This window comes from Falco biarmicus, chromosome 4 (genome assembly GCF_023638135.1).
Source record: "Falco biarmicus isolate bFalBia1 chromosome 4, bFalBia1.pri, whole genome shotgun sequence".
NCBI lineage: Eukaryota > Metazoa > Chordata > Aves > Falconiformes > Falconidae > Falco > Falco biarmicus.
Genome location: NC_079291.1, coordinates 32719042 through 32738010, shown reverse-complemented (window position 1 = coordinate 32738010; position 18969 = coordinate 32719042). Strand labels below are relative to the sequence as shown.

Below are 18969 nucleotides of genomic sequence, written 5' to 3'. Positions count from 1 at the left end.
TTCATTCTTTTAAGTCATTAAAGTCATAAAGTAACACAAAGTATTTTCTTTTAAAATAATCATTATAAAATCCAACCAGTCTGATGGTTTCTTCATTCAATGCATATAGCCACACAATAGAAAGGACAGAAGTAGACTCTCTATACCTGGGCACACCTGTAAAGCTTCCATTGATTCTCTTAATGTTTCCCATTATGAAAATTAATGAAGACAAGACCAGCAGCTCCTTATTTAGCATATATTTGAATCAAACCATAGATACGCAAAATAAGCAATTTTTAAACCAGCCAAACTGGTTTTCCTGATGTTTATTCTATATATTTAATTAGATGCCTATTGTAAGAAGATGCAAAGCTACAAGCTAAAAATTAAGAAACAAAATACAGATGTTGATCAGGAAACTATAGAAGGAAATGTAAACTACATGAAGAAGTCTTACAAGCTGTTCTACAAAGCAAAATTCAATAAAAAGAATACAAGAAATATTTCTGAATTAATATTTCTAAGTCTAGAGAAAAACAGTAAAAGAATTAAATCCTATAGGATTGTCACATAGCTGAATCATGGTGTCTTCAGACAGTCATACCAGCTGAGAATAAAAACAGGTAAGGAAATGTACATTGTTCCATTTTGGACAGTACAATGTTTGAGCCACTCTCTACAAAGTAGCTAAACTAATCGGTTTGAAATGTTTGCATCTGAGTGTCTTAATAAAGCAGACTCGTGTACCTTCTGTATCTTTTAATTAACTACCAGCACCATTGTTTTGTCCCCCAATACTGCAAACAGGGTACACCCCCATCTACATCTGAATATACTGATGTCACCGGCAGTTTGAATTTGCGCTCCAGTCCCAGGAAGACCAGACCCATGTCGCCCGCGTTCATCCAGGTGCCAGAAGAGAACTTGTAGCACTCAGCCACATCAGCACACATCTCTGCCTAGACAACTTCAGGAACAATTTCGCTACTTCAAAGAGTTGCAGGAATTTGCATATACACGAAGAGCCATGCTGTTGCCATGGCTCCCTCTTCTAAGGCTAGTCATCTCTCACAGCTGTGAGGCAGGAGATGGCAATAAGTCCATTCCTTTCCCCTGTGGAGCTAACTGTAACACAACAATTAGTGAGCTTCAACAAGGTCCGGAAGACATTTGCCCTTCAAAAGTGAGATCTGTTTTATCCAAAGTAACACATAAAGTGGTACAAAGCCTAGTGTATTATAAAGGCTGTAAGCCAATTTATTATTTACATGTTCCTACGAAATGAGCAAGTAATTTCAGCCTATCATCTGAGGATCAGAAGCACACTACTGTAACCACAGCCACTGCTAGTACCTGTGCTACAGAGCTCAGCACAAAGATAAAAGCCTAAAAACTCATAAGGAACGAACCAGCATTTAGTAGGCATTTTCAGCAGTAGTTAATATTGCAGATTTTTATGTCAGAAATTATTTTGCCCTATTCACATATGAATAGCACTAATGCATCTGTTACACCAGGGGTCCTCAAACTTTTTAACCAGGGGGCCAGTGTACGGATGCAGTGGCAGGCAGTCATCTGCGGCTGCTTGGTTTCCCCCCCCAACCCCCGGCGGGGGAGGCAGGGGGGGGGGGCGTTCTGTAGATACCGGGGGCCGGACTGAGGACTGAGACTGAGATACTGGGGGGCCGTATCCGGCCCGCGGGCCGTAGTTTGAGGACCCCTGTGTTACACAGTGGAGAAGTGGCCAGCTTTCCTACTATAGATTGTCTTTAAATAATACCAAAATATTTTTGAAATTGTATTCTTCGTAGATTGACGTAGCTATAGAGCAATAGAGCAAATTCATCTGTTGTAAAATCACTCTTCTGACCTGCATTAAAGAAATTAATAATAGATAATATGCACATACCTGTGTGTATGCATGCATGCAAGTATGTCTTATATATATTACATATATAATTATAAAAAACTCAGATGAATTACAATTTATTTTTAAAAAAGTAATTTATCATTATGTCCTGGTTTCAGCTGCGATAGTTATTTTTCTTCCTAGTGGCTGGTACAGTGCTATGTTTTAGATTTAGGAAGAGAATAATTTTGTTAACTGATAATTTTGTAAACTGATGTTTTAGCTGTTGCTAAGCAGCGTTTACACTAAATCAGGGACTTTTCTCCTTCTCACCCCACCCCACCAGCAAGGAGGCTGAGTGGCACAAGAAGATGGGAGGAGACGCAGCTGGGACAGGTGACCCAAATTGGCCAAAGCGATATTCCATACCATATGACATCATACTCAGTATATAAACTAGGGCAAAAGCTGGCTGGGGGCCACTGCTCAGGAACGGGCTGGGCATTGGTCAGCAGCTGGTGAGCAATTATACTGTGCATCACATTTTCTATATTCTAATTCTATTATTATTATGGTTATTGTTATTTTCCCTTCCATTTATGTGCTATTAAACTGTCTTTATCTCAACCCACAGATTATTTCCCCCCCCCCGATTCTCCCCCTGCATCCCACTGGGGATGGGGGGAGTGAGCGAGCGGTTGCATGGTGTTTAGCTGCCCACCCGGTTAAACCATGATACATTAGCAAAAGTTAATCGGTAGCATGGAACGTTAGCCACACAACTGTAATTACGAAAATGATGTATATGATGGAGGAATTCTGATCAGCTTCTGTCCAATCTTGGAGTTTCCATAACTGAAAGGAGGGTTTTTTTGCCTAAAGAACCTTCTTTGTAAAATTTCCTGGAAGGCTGACTAAGAATATTTATTCTGAAAAGGTTCTTTCCACAGTAAAAGGCTGAAGTTCAATTTATATAATAAAATACATCAAAATTCATTACAGTCTCTGCAATGACAACCTGGGGTACTGATTGTCATATTTTTTTCAGCCTGAATGAAAATTCTGATTACTGCAATCCGCTGTGGAAAGAGAATGACAATCATAGGCTTCCAGCAACAACACAGGAGGATAATCTATTGTTTGCTATTGTCTCAAAGGCTGTAATGACTCTTATCTTTACACCAAATTGAAGAGAGAAGCTCAATCCAATTATACAAAACAATCTCACAAACTGCTACTTGATTCTAATTGTGAAGTAAAACACCCAGTTCAAGACATGTTATCCCAACTAATTACGCTTTAAACATATAGAATGATACAACAGTCCACAGAAAGAGAAGATATTCATCAGTGTTGGGGTTATCTCATGTTAAAGCAGTATATTTACAGTACAATGCTTATTCTGAAAATTACAACACCAGCCCTTTTCATTTTATAAAGCAGAAGCCAAGGGGAAAATACACTTTTGTTTTAATACAGTTAAGTCCCTTGGATCCAATCTCTCCTATCCAGGCACTGATTTAAGATTGGCTAATTAATTCATCTGAACAACAACAACAAAAAATAAATCTGAAAGTATTGTTAAGCAAAGATTAGTTCCGTTTAAGTAACAGAGCAAACTTAGGCTGTAATTAATGCTTTCAACACACTGTTTCCCTTCACAGTCATTTTTACCTGTAAAATTGAATAAAATTCCCCTTTAGATCAAAATTATAGCAATGCATGATTATTATACAAATTACATGTCCTGTTAATTGAACCATAGTCTTTAACTGACAATGTAGTCCTGTCCAAGAAGGGCTCAAATAATATTGAATATCATAGATTTCATATGATGATTAATTTAAACCATGATGTTTAGACAACGGAAGAGTAGAATTCTCCAAACTTATTTTACTGGAAACTACCTTGCAGCTGTGAGGCTTGATGCAAAACCTGCCTGATTGCAAAGTGCTGCTCTCCTACATTTTGCAGAGCAGAATCTGGGTGTCCACAACAAGTGTTTGGTGAAGTAGGGTACCAGAGGTATCCTGTGCCAGGCTAGGAGGCCAGAGTAATAGACAGGAGCTACTTGGGAAGAGGTGGCTGTCTGTGTTTAGAGAATTTAAGAGTTGCCTACAGGACCTTCAGTGGGTTGGTGCTGTGGGAGGCAAAGTAAGATGCCTGAGAGAGTTAGCACAGAGGGAGAGACTGCTGAGGCTGGTGGGTCCTTACCTCACACTTCATTTGCTTCTACTGTATCACGCTAATCTTTCTCAGGAGAGACCTAAGCAAAAGCCATTTGACATTACTGGTGACAATCACAGAAGACTGTTTATTAAGGGAAGGAAGGGATTTAAAGGAAGAGCCAAGGCAATCCATTACATTGCTCTCTGTAGCTTTTGCATTCTCTCAAAATATATTGAACACATATCTTTGTGGGTGACTAGATCTTTGCAAAACAGACCATAATTGCAATTTGTTTCCTCCTTTCTTTGAAGCTGCACCCACACCTCTTCAGTCTTCAAGACTGAAAGGCACACGGCTGAAGCCTGACTTCTCACTCCTTCTGGGACAAATTGCTGATGAAGGCAACGTATATTGCCGTATAATTACAGCAACATATAATGACATGTAATTCAGAAAGACAAAGATTAATACTGGGAGTTAAAAAAGTTAATCAAGTGAAATTTGGCCAACACCAAAGCTCATGCAGTGCAAAGTGCTAATCCTGTGAGTTTGAAACAGAAAAATAAAAAATACCATATACATAAAAGACAACTCAATAGCATACTCCAAATGTATTAGGGTTACAATAAATTGTAGTTAATATAAATGTCTATAATACAGTTTAGTAAGGAATAAGTTGACATGAGAGCAAATACCACTCCTCAAAAACAAAGGTAAGCCACACTAGCCAAAATCTAGTAAGGCTAAAACCCACACTTTTTGTTTTACAGATTTTTTTTTCTATTACCAAAAAAAAAAAAAAAAAAAAAAGAGAGAAAAATACAGAACTATTTAGGAAACACTTTCATTTATGAGGAAAAGATAATTTTTCATCTAAAAATGTATACAGACAAAATTTCTGAGAGTTTCAGTATTGTTGCAAATAAGTTATTACACAGTGAAGGGAAATTTTTTGAGATAGGGAAATAATATGTGGTAGATTCAATATTGTAATTCTAGGCTAATCTCCTTCTGAGCTATAAAAATGGTTACCAGTTTTCTTACATGTATGCAGAAAAATAAAACTACACTCTAACTAAAGTTTTGAATTTGAGCCCCAAAACTCAATTATGACCCAAATTCTTCAGCATGAAAGCTCTAGATTTAAATTTCGCTATAATCAGTTCTTATTACTTCTGATCAATTTAATTACAAAATATTTTGGGCAGCTGTATAAACACATCATAGTGTCCTCTTACTTAATCCTCTGTAGGGTGTTAGAAGTCTCTTAGCATAACTACACTGTAGTCAGTACAATTATTTCAATTTATATGCTGCTAATATTAGTAATGAATAAGGAATATTCTCGCAACAGTAATTCATGAATCATTGTAGATTAAAGTATTTTGTAATCAGCTTTCAAAATTGGCTTTTATGACTATGTCATGCAAAATCTGTTTTCTCTCACGGGATAATTGAATAATGGTTTGTGGGGTTTTTTGACCTTTTGAAGAAGCAAGACAGCTTGGACTGTCAAACCAGCTCCACAACGCACATCATACCATGCTTTTTAATAAACACATTATTATTTTTCTCCCAGCTATACTTACTGCAATGTGTCTTACTGTAGTCACACTTTATTTGGTTCTGGACTCAGAGGATCAGCTTTGTTAGTGGGATTACATCAGGGAATTCAGTCAAGGCACTGCAGGCTTGAGTCTGACCTACTGAAAAACAACAGCTGTTTTCTATTTACTTTTCTCAAGGTCTCTTTAGGAACCTTTGAAAACCTGTGGTGTGTGGTTGAAGGAGCTTGATCCTAGAACAACTAGAGCGCCTATCTTTCCTAATCAATACTAAAATACAACCTCTCTAGACAGCTCCAGACAGCTTGGTCTTAAGGACTGAGAAACATAAAGACTGCTAGCCTTTTGGACTATACTTTAGCATCTTTACTCTACTCAGTGTGAACTGTGGGAAGAAGCATCTTACCATCACTGTTGACGCAGACGACGACAGGAACCTGCGTACCAGGGCCACATGGCTTCTCATTGTCGGGAATGCACTCCTCCAGCCCCACGATCCTCCAGTCATAGCAGGAGGGCTCTTCACAAGGGATGGCTTCCAGCAGGTGAGGGCAGTTTCCCGTTCCTCCTGTAGGCTCATTGGTGATGCGCCGTTTCCTTAGTTTAAAGCCTGAAATGTCCATGAAAATACAAAGGGCAGAATAAATCAGTTCTAAAATGCATAGAAGAGATTTTTATCTAGCTACACCTGAGTGAACAGTTCTGTTTCTCTTCTGTGTAAAAGATAACACAAACAGTACAACACTGCATTTTAGACAGCTGGGTAGAACTCCTCATTAAAGAAGAGAGGTAAAACTTAACAAAAGCATCAGAAGTTTTGAGCTTATTCAGTAAGCTTTGCCTTAAAACCCCTGTTTATCCTAGTCATAGGTACTCCAGGAGGGAGGCAGGAGTCATTTCCTGTGCATCACTCTTGTGGATCCATCTTATCTAACAGCTCTTGACTAGATCACTGGGTTGCAATTTTTCAAATATGTTGTTTGCTTTCTTCTCAGGGATCTTCCAACAGGGAGGGATTATCAAGTGAAATCAGTTTATAAACACCCCCTCCCCCCCCCAAAAAAAAACAACAAATAAAAACCACCAACCCCACCCCTACATTGCCAGAAAAGGCCAGGCCACAGGGATAAACCAAATAAGTCCTAGAACAAATTTTCAGTAATTAACATCACAATATTCCCTTGCAAACATTTATAAATTTCCTTAAGACTACCTAAGTTCATTTTGGATCAAAGAAACTGATGGGCCTTTATATAGTGTGTCATCTGCCAGGTTGTCTGCCTCTAAGAGAAACCCTCTCTCTCACTTTCAGGATGGCATGTTGAGAAATCCAGACGAAATCTTTAGTCAGAACAACCAAACTGAATGGATTCAGGAAATAGTTTCTCATGTAATGATTTTCTATAGTTTCTGATATACCTAACCAGAATGTTTTAACTTTGGCAAGGGTTTGTTTCTTTTAACATCTCTTCACAGTCTTTTTTGTTTTATTGCAATATTCAGACAGGTTAGTAATAAACAGGTATTTTTATAAAATACTACATATAACTCTCTAATTTCTACCAGGGCACAAACTAAACAGGAGTGACTTTTCAAACACGTATGTGCAAGAATTGATTCTTTGTTTGAAGACATGCCTCTTAATTCAATTACAATAAATATAACTTTAAAAATATATTTCCGTGTACCTTTAATTGATTTTTTTCTAAATTGAAGAGGTCAGCCAAATTATGTCCAAATGATTTACAGAGCCTGCCACAAAAGGCTGATATAACTACAAAAAGATGGAACTTCAGTGTCTACTGCAACAAAGAAGTCAAACGATCCACAGTAAAGGGCTACTGCTGAAATATGTAGAGACTTACTGCTAAAACTGGGAGTGTCTGTACAACAACGTCTCAGACAAACTGTCAATGCAATTATGAAATATAAGAATGTTCAGGTTAGATGAAAACATTAGCAGCTGAGAAAAGATCCCAGCTCATGTGTGCAGGAATAAAGGACTTGTGTAAACTACATTAGGCAGGCATCCAAATCAGTCTCACAAACCTAGACATTACCCTGAAAATGTAGCAGAACTTTCAGTGATGGAACAGCAACAGAAATAGCAGACTACTTGACAGCTGTATTCAGAGGAGACCTAATCCAATAGGCTTACAGACTGAACTGCTTTTTCCTTCTTGAATTGATTCAAGGCTGGGTCACATTACTGTGAGACATCATTGTAAAACTTGCATTACTGCTGCCCACACTGAAATGTAGTGAGCAGTATACCAGGAAGAAGCAGCTAAGCCAACGTGGTAATTACAGTTTCCTCCTCTGGACATATGCGGCTGCCCTTTCTTATGAGTGTTTTCGATCAAGGAACCAAGCCTGTGTTCTCAGCTTTTGTCAGATAATCATGTTGCAGCAATGACCAGGCCACTTTTTCTCATTCACAGCCAGAAACCTGCTGACTTCTTACATGAGGTCCCTGTCACTGTATTCTTGTTTTCCTATTTCATGCCTTCTTATTTTTATGTCAGGTTACTGCAATCTGTTCTGCATAGGAATAAACTGTAAAATGTGAAAATTGAAACCAGCACATATGTCGTCAGTAAAACAGTGTAACACATCAACTGTAAATGGTCCCAGCTCTTTGCCAGACCATGTTTTAATGCCGACTGCTAAATTCTTAAGCTATTACTGAACTGTAAAGCTTTGAATTACTTGAACTCTATGCATCTCAAAGGCTGTTTCTGTCCTCCTTTGAAGAAAGTGCCATATATACATATATAAAAACAGTATCCCTTCCAGTTTAAGAGGAAGGTTTGAAACCGGAATTGGCCTGTAACAATCCAAATTGACCTTGAAAATCTACTAAACAGCCTACGTATTTCCCAGATTTGATGAACCAATTATGATAAATATAGTCCTAATTCAATGAGGTTTTTTTGGATGCTCAGAGTTTGGTACAAAATTTAGTATGCCTGTGTAGCCAGAGGTGCCTAATGACTCAGGAATACAAAATAATTGCCATTAAAAGCCTTCATTGAATTTTTATATACCCTTCTTGGCCTGAGGGTCATCACAGCTTTCATATGTGCATGGTCCCCAGGCTGACCACGATGAGGTCTCACACTCTGTAGGACAGGGGATATGGCACAGCTGGGAGGTGCTGGGAAGAGGTCCCGTACACAGCTTACGGTCCACTGGCCTCGAGGCTGTCAAAACAAAGTCAACACATTTCTTATGTGTCAGTGGTCACAATCCTCAGCTCTAAGAAGACAAAACATCCCTTCATTCTGAAAGGCTGCTATCTCATCATTTTAATCTGATGAAGTGATGGAAAAATGCCTGTCTAGAAAAAATGAAACAGAAGTCAGTTTACTCTCTGCATGAACAGAGCCAAATCCGATTATGTGGAGTCAGGAAGACTGTAGATATTGGAGCACCCTCACGGACCTAGGCCTTTCATTTAATGAATAGATTATGTTACTACAATTGTTGTTCACATTGCACTCCATGTAAATTGATGTCCTGCTGTCTTATTTGAGTATGTCTTCACTTAAGAAACTGAAAAAAAAGCTGTATAAATCCCTTTGCTCTTATATGATACTATAACTTCAAAAGCCTGGTTAATTAGTATTTAGAAGATTATTTTTAAGCTATAACCAGAAACACAGTTAAAATTAGGATGAAAATTTGTTTTTTCTTTTACTCTAAAGACCTTCAAGTGCACAGTCAGCAATAAGATTTTTGCATTAGCTGCTTTAGTTCAAGAAAGGTTTTGTTTTGGATACATATATGGTTTGCATAAATTAAAATATATATGTAAAATATATTTAAAATAATTAAAACTCTGCAAAAGACAATTGGTATTTTTTCATTAAAGAATTATTAATCTATAAAGACACATGTGAAGGCAGATTCTTCTGTACTTTAAGGATCAATAAGCCCTGGAACAGGCTAAAATCACCCGTTTCCTTCCATACTTTTTTCTTTTAAATTCCCAGGTTACACAAATAATGAGACAACTATAATAGGTGCCAGAGTAAGGCACAGAACTCTAAACCAAAATGTACCATTTCATTACAAGCAAGATTTTAATTCTCTTTCATAACATAGGACTCGAAAAAATATTACACTAAGAGAATAACTGCTATAAGGCAAAGTGAAGCCTGCCATATTTATTCATTTTGATTGATTGAAGAAACATGCAATTCCTTAACTTAAAACACTCTTATCCTACTCCCTCAGCATTCTTTCACAGGAAAATTACCTCATTAATTTTCTGCCACCACTACAAATAGTCTATTTTGATGGAAAGAGCTCTCTGGTGAAACATATTCTGAAAGAAGTTCAGAATATGACAAAATTTCCTTCTGAAAAATGAGATCACTAACCACAGATACATCATAAAAGTAAACATCAGGTTGTTAAGGTATGGTCTCATTTGTAGATATGTGTGTGTCTTTCCATTTAGGCTTTCTAAGTAGATGATCTTTCCAGTTACAGAAAAAGCATTCAATTCTCTACTTCTTAAGGGGAAAAGGAAATGGCAAATCATCACCCTATTCTGGTTTCCAGTGTTGCCTCCTTTGTCACAGTTTTACACTATGTTGCTCCACATAACGAAGGCATGAAGATGGCAGATAGTCATTTAACCTTACTGCCTCCAGCTCACCAATCTCTCAACACAAAATAATACAGCAACAAATATTCCAACATTTGCATAATGCTATGTCAGAATTAAATTTTATGACAGCACATTAAATTTTACAGTAAGTTTGACGTGCGCACCTAACATGCATAATAATCTACATAATATGCATATCTTGTGTAAAACATGGATATATATAAACATAATTTGCCTGTAATTGAATTTGTATTGAATAGTTCCTAATAATAAAAAGAAAAAGAGTAAGTAATTGCTAACCATACTTTTTTAACCTTGATTTAATCGGAGAATTACCCAAGTGAGACAGTTGAAATTAAGGGTCAATTACACCCCTGAGATGCAGCCCTGCTTCAGGGAACACAGAAAGTGTTCTGAGGAATGCTGTGCTTCATCTCCAGCCTGCATCAGGGTAAAAGCACTTACCATCACACTAGTTCATTGGATGTTACTCAGGAAAATAACAAAGGCCCATCATCAGGAAGCTTTAAATAGATGATTTTCATATCCCAGATGTTCCATATTGCAACCAGATTTTTTTTTAAGAGTATGCTAATAGAAGGTATTACTGCTACTGTAAAAATTCATTTAGCTTCAAGCTAAATTTGTGATGGTCCTGAAACTGTAAAATATGAGGAAATGTGACTGTGTTTGGCTTTAAAGAGGGTTACTTAAGTAACAGGAATGCTATTTCTATTTTTTTTTTTTTTTGGAGGTACCAGTAAGAACTCCAGGTCTTGTCAGCAAATGTTGTTAAATAAACTTATCATGAAAACACCATCTGAAAATATCTGCCTTTTCCATCACTCACCAGAGTGTAGGGGAAGGAAGAAGTGCTTTGGGGACAGGTAAGTGCTATCAATAAATTTCTCAATATGCTAAAATATTTTTGAAATGGTGTTCTTAGAACATAAGTGATGTACAAATGTCTGCTACCAGATCTGTTATATATTGCTTTTAAAACAAAACAAAAAAAATCAGCAGTAGGACAGGACAGGCAAATTATATTCCAGATTATTAAAAAGTGTTTTCACCATCAAACACTCAGAGTGTATTTCACCCAGGATTACTCAGAATTCTTTCTTTGAGATGACAGTAAAATAAGAAAACTTATCGTTGCCTGAGTATCTTATGAACTTCTTGCTCCTGTTGATTTGACTGGATTTCTTTCAGCATCAAAAAAAGTATAAATAAGATCATCTTTTGCTGTTCATTATTTAGCAAAGATGCTTTCAAAGAAAATTATGCTGGATGCAGAAATTTACAGTTTAAGACCTTGTCTTACCTCTGTTCTTTCAGACTCTTTTGTGGCAGAAATGAAGATTCTTTATTCCTTGGAAGTGATGCTAAATGCTGATTAGATTGTGTGTAATAGTACAAGCTCTGTGTGGAGTTTGACCAAATTTTGGGCCAAAAATGGAAAGAAAAGTGAATGCATTTTCATAACATCTCTTTCTCCTTCAGTCTAACTAAAACATTAGTCTCAGTTCTGAATGAATTTCAGGTTTGAGGTGGTGACCTAAAAACTAAAATGAGATTATATCGCTCTGTCCTCAAAATCAACTAGTATATTAGGAAATTTTAGCTGAATATATTTTATACCCTTGTTAGACACCTTCCTGAATGTCTGGCATTTTACAAAGAACTGAAAAGAAAAAACACAGTTGTTTTCTTAAGCATTTGCTACATTTACTGAGGTCTCAACCTCCCTGTTCTTCTTCAGAAGCCCTCAAGAAACTAGTGCCCAGCAACAACCAGGCTGTCAAGGAGGGTGAAATTGTATGTGGCTGCATCAGTATGAGCAGACACAACTTCATATTCCTCCTTGTGGTCATTTGTCACACCAGTTTCACAGCAAGAAGCAGGAGCAAATTTCTTCAACCAAAGTGTTCTCGCTCAAAAAAGCAAGAAAAACCCAAGCCCAAAACACATTATGACCAGCAATGAAAGAATACATATTCTTCCCCATTCTCTACAATGCTGGATGCTGTCATCAAAAGACAGTAGATAATTCAGGACCTGATCCTCTAATCAACTGCACAACTCCATGCTTGTAAGCAGTTCCTCTCTGTTTAACAAGACAATGAGCCAGCATTTGCAGATGTAGAGTAAATTTATGCCTATAAAGAAACTTTCCTCCCATCCTCATTCTGCATCAACGGTTTCAAAGGTACTTGGATAAAGATGACACAATCTTCCTCATAGGCTTACCTTGAGAAAAACTTTGTGACTAAACCAGTTAAACAGGTGAACAGAGATGAAACAATTTAAGTCAGTGGCAAGTAAATGGCAGAATGACAGGGACCTCCAGGAATCTTGATTGTCAGCTGCCTAATTGCTACACCAAATACTCCCTCAAGACTAAATTCATGAATTCAGATAGAAGATAGTACAGACCAAAATGCCATGAGGGATTCTGGTTCAGCTAGGTATTAAAAGTTCAGATTCTTACTGGAGCCCTAACTTGGTGTTTAAATCTACAAAAGGAACTGGAAATAACAGCTGTGATGAACGCAATGAAGCAATTCCCAGTGCTCAAAATCAAGAGGAAAATCAGCCACTTGTTAAATGGTTCAGGAGTTGAGCAGGGACCTGTCCTAGCATCCTGGCTGGCTCATGAACTTTGTTAGTTTGAGTTTAGGCCTGTCGCTTTCAAAGCGATCTGAAATTTACTGAAAGTGCACAGATCAGTTAAAATATTTCAGAGTTATATAAACATGTTAATTATACACATACAGCCAACATAGTTTCCCTGAAAGGGATGTTGCCTCCTTTGGACACTTTTGGTTGAAAGGCCAGGTGAGAGGCCTTAATTTACCTACCTGTTATTTCAAAAGTGATCGATAGCAGAGGTGCAGCACTAGCCTTCGACTTGCTCTGTGACTGACTTTCTGAAATAACAGGGAAACACCACCGTAAGTATATGAGAACGGAGGTCTTCCAAGCAGCCTTAGTGAGACAGCATTCACTACAGCCAACAGCAAACCACACTGAAATGAAGGTGTTTCCCCACAGCTGGTAGGTGTCTCCCTGGGCTTTTTCCCATCCTTAAATTACTCATAGTTTTCAAATAGTATTGTTTTAGAGGCACTGATATCCTTGCTTCTAGGAGGGCCTGGGGAACAGCTCTTGCCCACACCAAGATGGAAGGGAAGAGAGAGGCAGAATGAGTGGAGAAGCACATCTTCTGAAAATCTGCCCCCTAATACGGAAACACCCCAGAGCTCCCTTTTAAACTAAGACCCACTTCACCCTTAGTTTGAGCTCTTGAAAAATTGTTCTCATGTTTATGCATCCAAAGAGTAGTTACATTTTAATCAGCTTTCTGGGGCCTGCAGAGATTACCTCCTGATGGGCTCCGCGTATTCCTGTCACAGTCTGATAAGGGCAGATTTCACACTTGCCTAAGCCGGCGAGACTTCACAGCCTACCAAAATCCTAATCATCATTCTGAACAGTAAGCTGCCACTGATTTTATTGTTACCTCTCCTTAGCCGGGAGGTTTTACGCCTTTACTGCAAGGCAGGGGCATCTAAACTTTGTTCAGCAGAGGCGATTTACTAAAAGCCCTTGGGCGGAAGCTGATTTGCATTAAATGAAGAGGCTTGAAAGCTGCTTCTTTAATAAATACAGATGTGGGGCCTATGGAGCACACAAGTCACATCCTACTGATCCGAACAGTCACGCTGAAATGCATGTCAGCATTAATATTCCCCACAAACTCTACCTCCATGGCAAGTTTGAGAGTACCTTTAACTCACAGCAGAAACCTCACTACCCTGCGGTTTGGTCAGCTCTGGTCTAAATGTATTACACATGACTTGTATAATGATGTTGCTTTTCCTGAAATATGTGGCTATATTTATTTATTTATTAATAATACCACGTGTTCATATGAAACAGCTACAGAACAGGATAAAATTTAATTAACAAGCTAAACGCATTTAGTGTAATTCACTAATTTCTAAATCTATAGTGCTACATTAGTATGCAGAAGTAGACATAACACAAAATACTCAAGTGTTGTTCTCAAGCACATATATTACCAAATGAATTAAAGATTTTGTCTCCTAAGCTAGTCTCTTTTCTTAAGATGCTGTACAAGCTGTAACAGTACCAAGGAATAATCTCTTCTGCCTCTGAGTTAGGGAAAAAAAAAAACCCCACAAAATTATACTGGCTTGAAGTCCTGAAAGTGATTTAAGAACTTGACCAAATCAAGAAAAGAAAAATAAATAAATAGACAAATAGATAAATAAATAAAAACAATTCCCTGAGAATGACATCTAGCCATATTTTTACATATTTCTATATTGAGCTTACATGCCAGAATTGACATACTCCATCTGCACATCAAACCACAAGGTGCATCACCCAGGTGAAGGACACACAGGAAATTTACAGTAAAGGAAGGAACTGAATCTGGGATTTCTGCCCCAGTTTCTCATGCTCTATCTTACTAAGAAACATCATTCACATAAGACAATATTTTTCAATAGATATTCAGAAATAGCAATTTGTAGCTAGGAACCAATATTTTCAGCATAGAGAATGAAATCTCTGCTACTGCAATTAAGCATTTTCATCTGAACTAGAAAATAATAAACTGCAAGACAAGGCTTTCATGACAGAAGACAGTGGCTGTCAAGGAGTCCTGGCATGCTGGAGTGCTCTGATTTCACACTAATTCAATTGCAAGTGAATCAAATTTACCTTCTTTTTCCTTGAGGGTATTTAAATAAGAGAGGAGATTTTCATTAGCTTGCACACAGTACATTTCACGGGTTTGAATGCCACCTCCGCACAGCGCCGTCTGATTTCCTCGCCGCTTGTCCTGTTGGCTAAGTAGAGGATCGACGCGGCATTCTGTCCACTCTGTGGTCCGCCAACCGTACCTGGATCAAATTTTGTTAACTGGGTCTTCAGAAGCCATTTTACACAGCATTACATTATACAAGCTGAAACACCTTAACAGCTTTATTCATTTTCTAAAAGGCCTGAGCCCCGCAATTTCTTGCACACAGAGATATGTTGTCTGATATTTTATGTGAGTGAAAACTTTTCCTCTATTATTTCTTATTTGAAATTATTACTTTTTAGGAAGATCCTTTCTGTTCAGTTCCTGAAACATACTGCACATATAAATACTTTATTAGAGGGAAGAAAAACTTGACATACAGACACATAAACTCTATATGCAGATAAGCTGTCAATATTGTGACTCAGCATTTGTTTAGAACTAGACAATTTATATGAACCAAAGCAAAGATTTCAAAAAAATGTGCACACTGAGAAACAGAAGAGTCAGAAAAGGAGAAGGGACAAAGCCACAACCACCGAAAGCCTCCTGTTCTTTTTTGATATGAGACAGAAGTTTCTCTTGAATATCAAGGTAAAACTATAATTGTATTTTTTTATTATTACTTCAGAAAAACCTTTCAGTAAGTTTCTTTTTCACTGTCAAGAGGAAGATGGCTCTGCAGTACTGAAGCATCTCTGCTGGGTACTGATGAATGATGAGAAGCTGTGAGCCTTCTAATCAGTGAATGCACAGCAAAAATCTGTGACTCCCAGTTAAACCCCAATCAGGATTACAAACCACAAGAAATGCCACAGAATTCTCTACCCAACAAGGACTTTAAGGCTAAATCAAGCAAACTGCTTCCTAAGGTGGCTGGAGATGGGGAAAGATGACATTTCAACTCTTAAATGAAAAATATGTACTGCAGTCAAAGATGCTTAGCATCGAATGACATTTCCCCAGACCCTCTTCTCAGTCTGATAAAGAAAAAGCACAGCTGGAACTTTAATATTAATCTTGATTTGTTGATAAGGATTACAGCAATCTCTTGAATTGTAAAGTGCTTGCTGTCATTTCTCCTAAACTTTAAACAGGGTTAATTTATTTACTGTCACTGTTAGTCTCTCCCACTTTCCATTTGGGACCCAGTTGCCTTTGTTGGGCTGAATAGGAGTCTCACTAAAAAAGTCTGGCTGCTAAATAGATGTTTATCACCGCTTTCCTGTATTCAGAATTTTGTCTGCAGACAAGTACTTCAGAAAACCATGATTTTGGTAGAAACATTATGTAGGGAAAAGACCACTGACAAATTAAGACAAGTAATTTATTATGTCTTGACTGAGCCTGCATATGCATAAACGTTCTCTTTCAAAAATGAAAAAAATACATATTTGTTACTTTTTCTGTATTTAGATGAGGAAATGGTTTAACTATAAAGCAGCTATTTGCTTCTTCAGACTTTTAAGAAGAGCACTGAATAAGAAGAGCACTGAACACAGAGGAGAAAAAGAAATAAAATCAAACCTATTATCTCCTTAGTAATAGTTTGATTGATATTCCATTACCAGCCCTGCACGCTAATTTGAATTCTTCATTTTAGTATAAGGAGAACTGAAATGAACCAACTTACGTAATGCACGGTGCCACACCATCTCCTTGAGAAACACACTGCTCTGTTTCTTCTAATTGTGGGCATTCACTGTCACTGCCGATAGGGAGCTGTTTAATGGTCCGTGATCTTGTACGATTCCCCTTAGGGGTTGTCATGTCAAAGCAGGTTTTGGAGCAGGGGGTCCACTCTGACCACTCTGACACCTGGCACTCCTTCGTGATCACACAGGACTGGAATGTAATGGGCAACTTGTCTTGTTTGCAGAAGCTGTAATAACAGAACATTACAATTTTCAGCACACATATTCACAGACAGTCATGAACTCCTACAGAAATGCAGTATCTGTTGCAACATGCAAAGTCGGTAAATATTTGTAAAGCTGTTAAGGTCCGGTCCACATGTATTTGATCCCCAAAAGTCAGGCAAAACAGCTTGTTGTTAAAGTGACTGAAATTAGATACATTTTTTGTTATAGTTAGAAACAACCATTACTGCCATATCTGTGATCAAAATTAAAATATAAATCTTCATACATATATAGAAGTGCAAAAGACAAAGTAAATACAATTTTCACTGCTTATCTTTTATTTTTAGGTATACTCAATTATTTTTTCTTGGAACAAAAATGAACCAGAGGATTAATAACAGAGATGGCTATACAATGTTCTTGAAGAGAACCAAGTGCTCAAGGTCATCTTCTCATTTCCAGAGTAAAAATTGTTTAAAAACACAATGTCAAATATACTGAATACTTGGTCACTAGTAATTTGCTTTGCTAACAGCTGGTATATTGCCACAGTGATGCCTCATGGTCTAAAAAGGGAATAATCTCTACCTTAAAGCAGAGCTTTCCCTGCTGCAGTGAATCCATAGCTTTAATTTCCTGTTCCTCGTGAAGGCTGTCATGTAATTTCCATTCCCCATCTGATTGCTTCATTCATATATTACATATGTTGTCAGCAACATTTTCTCCTTCTAAATGCCTCTGCATTTTTAAATGCTATATTCTAACTAGAAACTAACATTTCTACTGTAAAGCTTGATTCACAATAGGAAAATGAGCAATAGAGAAGCTAAACTATAATTAAAGTGATCATAACTTTAACTCCTTAACTATAATTGCAACATAAATATATTTACCATGACTGTCTTGGAATGAAATTCTGGCTTCTGAAGTAGTTAAACAGGGAGGAAAAAGATTTATTAGCACTGCAGACGACACAATGAAACACTGTTCAGTACCAGTCCTATGGTAGGCTCAATGAAGGCTCATTTTCTTCCTTTTAATAGAACACATTTTGAAATAAAAGAGAATAAGGAATATTTATAACAATTTTGTTGCCATACAAAATTTTGCCCTACCCATATCCAAGATCATGTTGAACCGCTATTAGCAAAATTTTGTAATACTAGAACAAGGGATACTTGATGAGACTAATGAGATTTAAAAACACGACAAACAAAGTATTTCTATATACAAGAGCAATTCTGCAGCTTGTTAACAGAAGGTCCTGGTTGTAGAGACAGTGTCAGCACGTTCAGAGAGAGGTTGGATGGATTTGTGGGCCATAGGTCTATATGTGGGTACTAAAATGACAAGGTGGGATATATTAGCCACCATCCCTAATACGTTGGCTCAGGATACTGGAGAAATACAAAGGGAATGGGCTGCAAAAGGCAGCCAGGCCTCTTATGCTTGGTCTTTACATAGCATCTCCTTTTACCGCTGCTGGAGCCAATAGGCCCGAGACACTTCTGGGCTCGACAGACCACAGGAGTTTACTCAGTAGGGGATTTCTTATGTTCTTGTTACGTTAAAGGGGTGTTGTTGGTGGAGAAACCCTAACACATGACATACAACATTTATTCTGCTTAAGGACAGAAACTACACCCTGTTTCAGATGAAAGACACGCAAAGCTTTTGAGAAAATTGTTCTTTAATAATGGACTTTTTTCACTTTCATGTAACCCCGTCTGTCATCAGACTACAGTACTGTCAAATGCTGTATAGGAGTTTATGTACCTTTGCCAAAACATATAGACTCATTTATCCAACAAAGACACACATTGTAATGACTTGAGAACAGATCTATTCCTCATGGATTCTGAGATGGGCAAAAGATTGGAAAAAAAAAACTTTTTAACAGAGAGTTGTCAATCAACTCCACTTAAAAATTAAGGCAAGCCCTGCGAATTAATGATATCTATTAATTTTTAAAGGTTATAGTCACTTCCTGAAAGATTACTATAGGTACTAGACACTTTTCAGACTCCAAGTGCTACTAGATCATTCACAAAGAATTCAACATAGGTGTTACTGCAACTTTAGATTAG

General features: G+C 37.6%; 1 protein-coding gene across 1 annotated transcript in view; it reads right to left on the bottom strand.

The window, feature by feature from the left end:
* The window catches only part of THSD7A (thrombospondin type 1 domain containing 7A), a 206866-nt gene that overhangs the window by 92495 nt on the left and 95402 nt on the right, over positions 1-18969 (bottom strand). Inside the window, exons 3-7 of the mRNA XM_056335125.1 lie at positions 16654-16902; positions 14936-15117; positions 13045-13113; positions 8613-8768; positions 5972-6175 (exon numbers count right to left, since the gene is read on the bottom strand). Coding sequence (XP_056191100.1) covers positions 5972-6175; positions 8613-8768; positions 13045-13113; positions 14936-15117; positions 16654-16902 — 860 coding nt within the window. The remainder of the gene's footprint in view (positions 1-5971; positions 6176-8612; positions 8769-13044; positions 13114-14935; positions 15118-16653; positions 16903-18969) is intronic.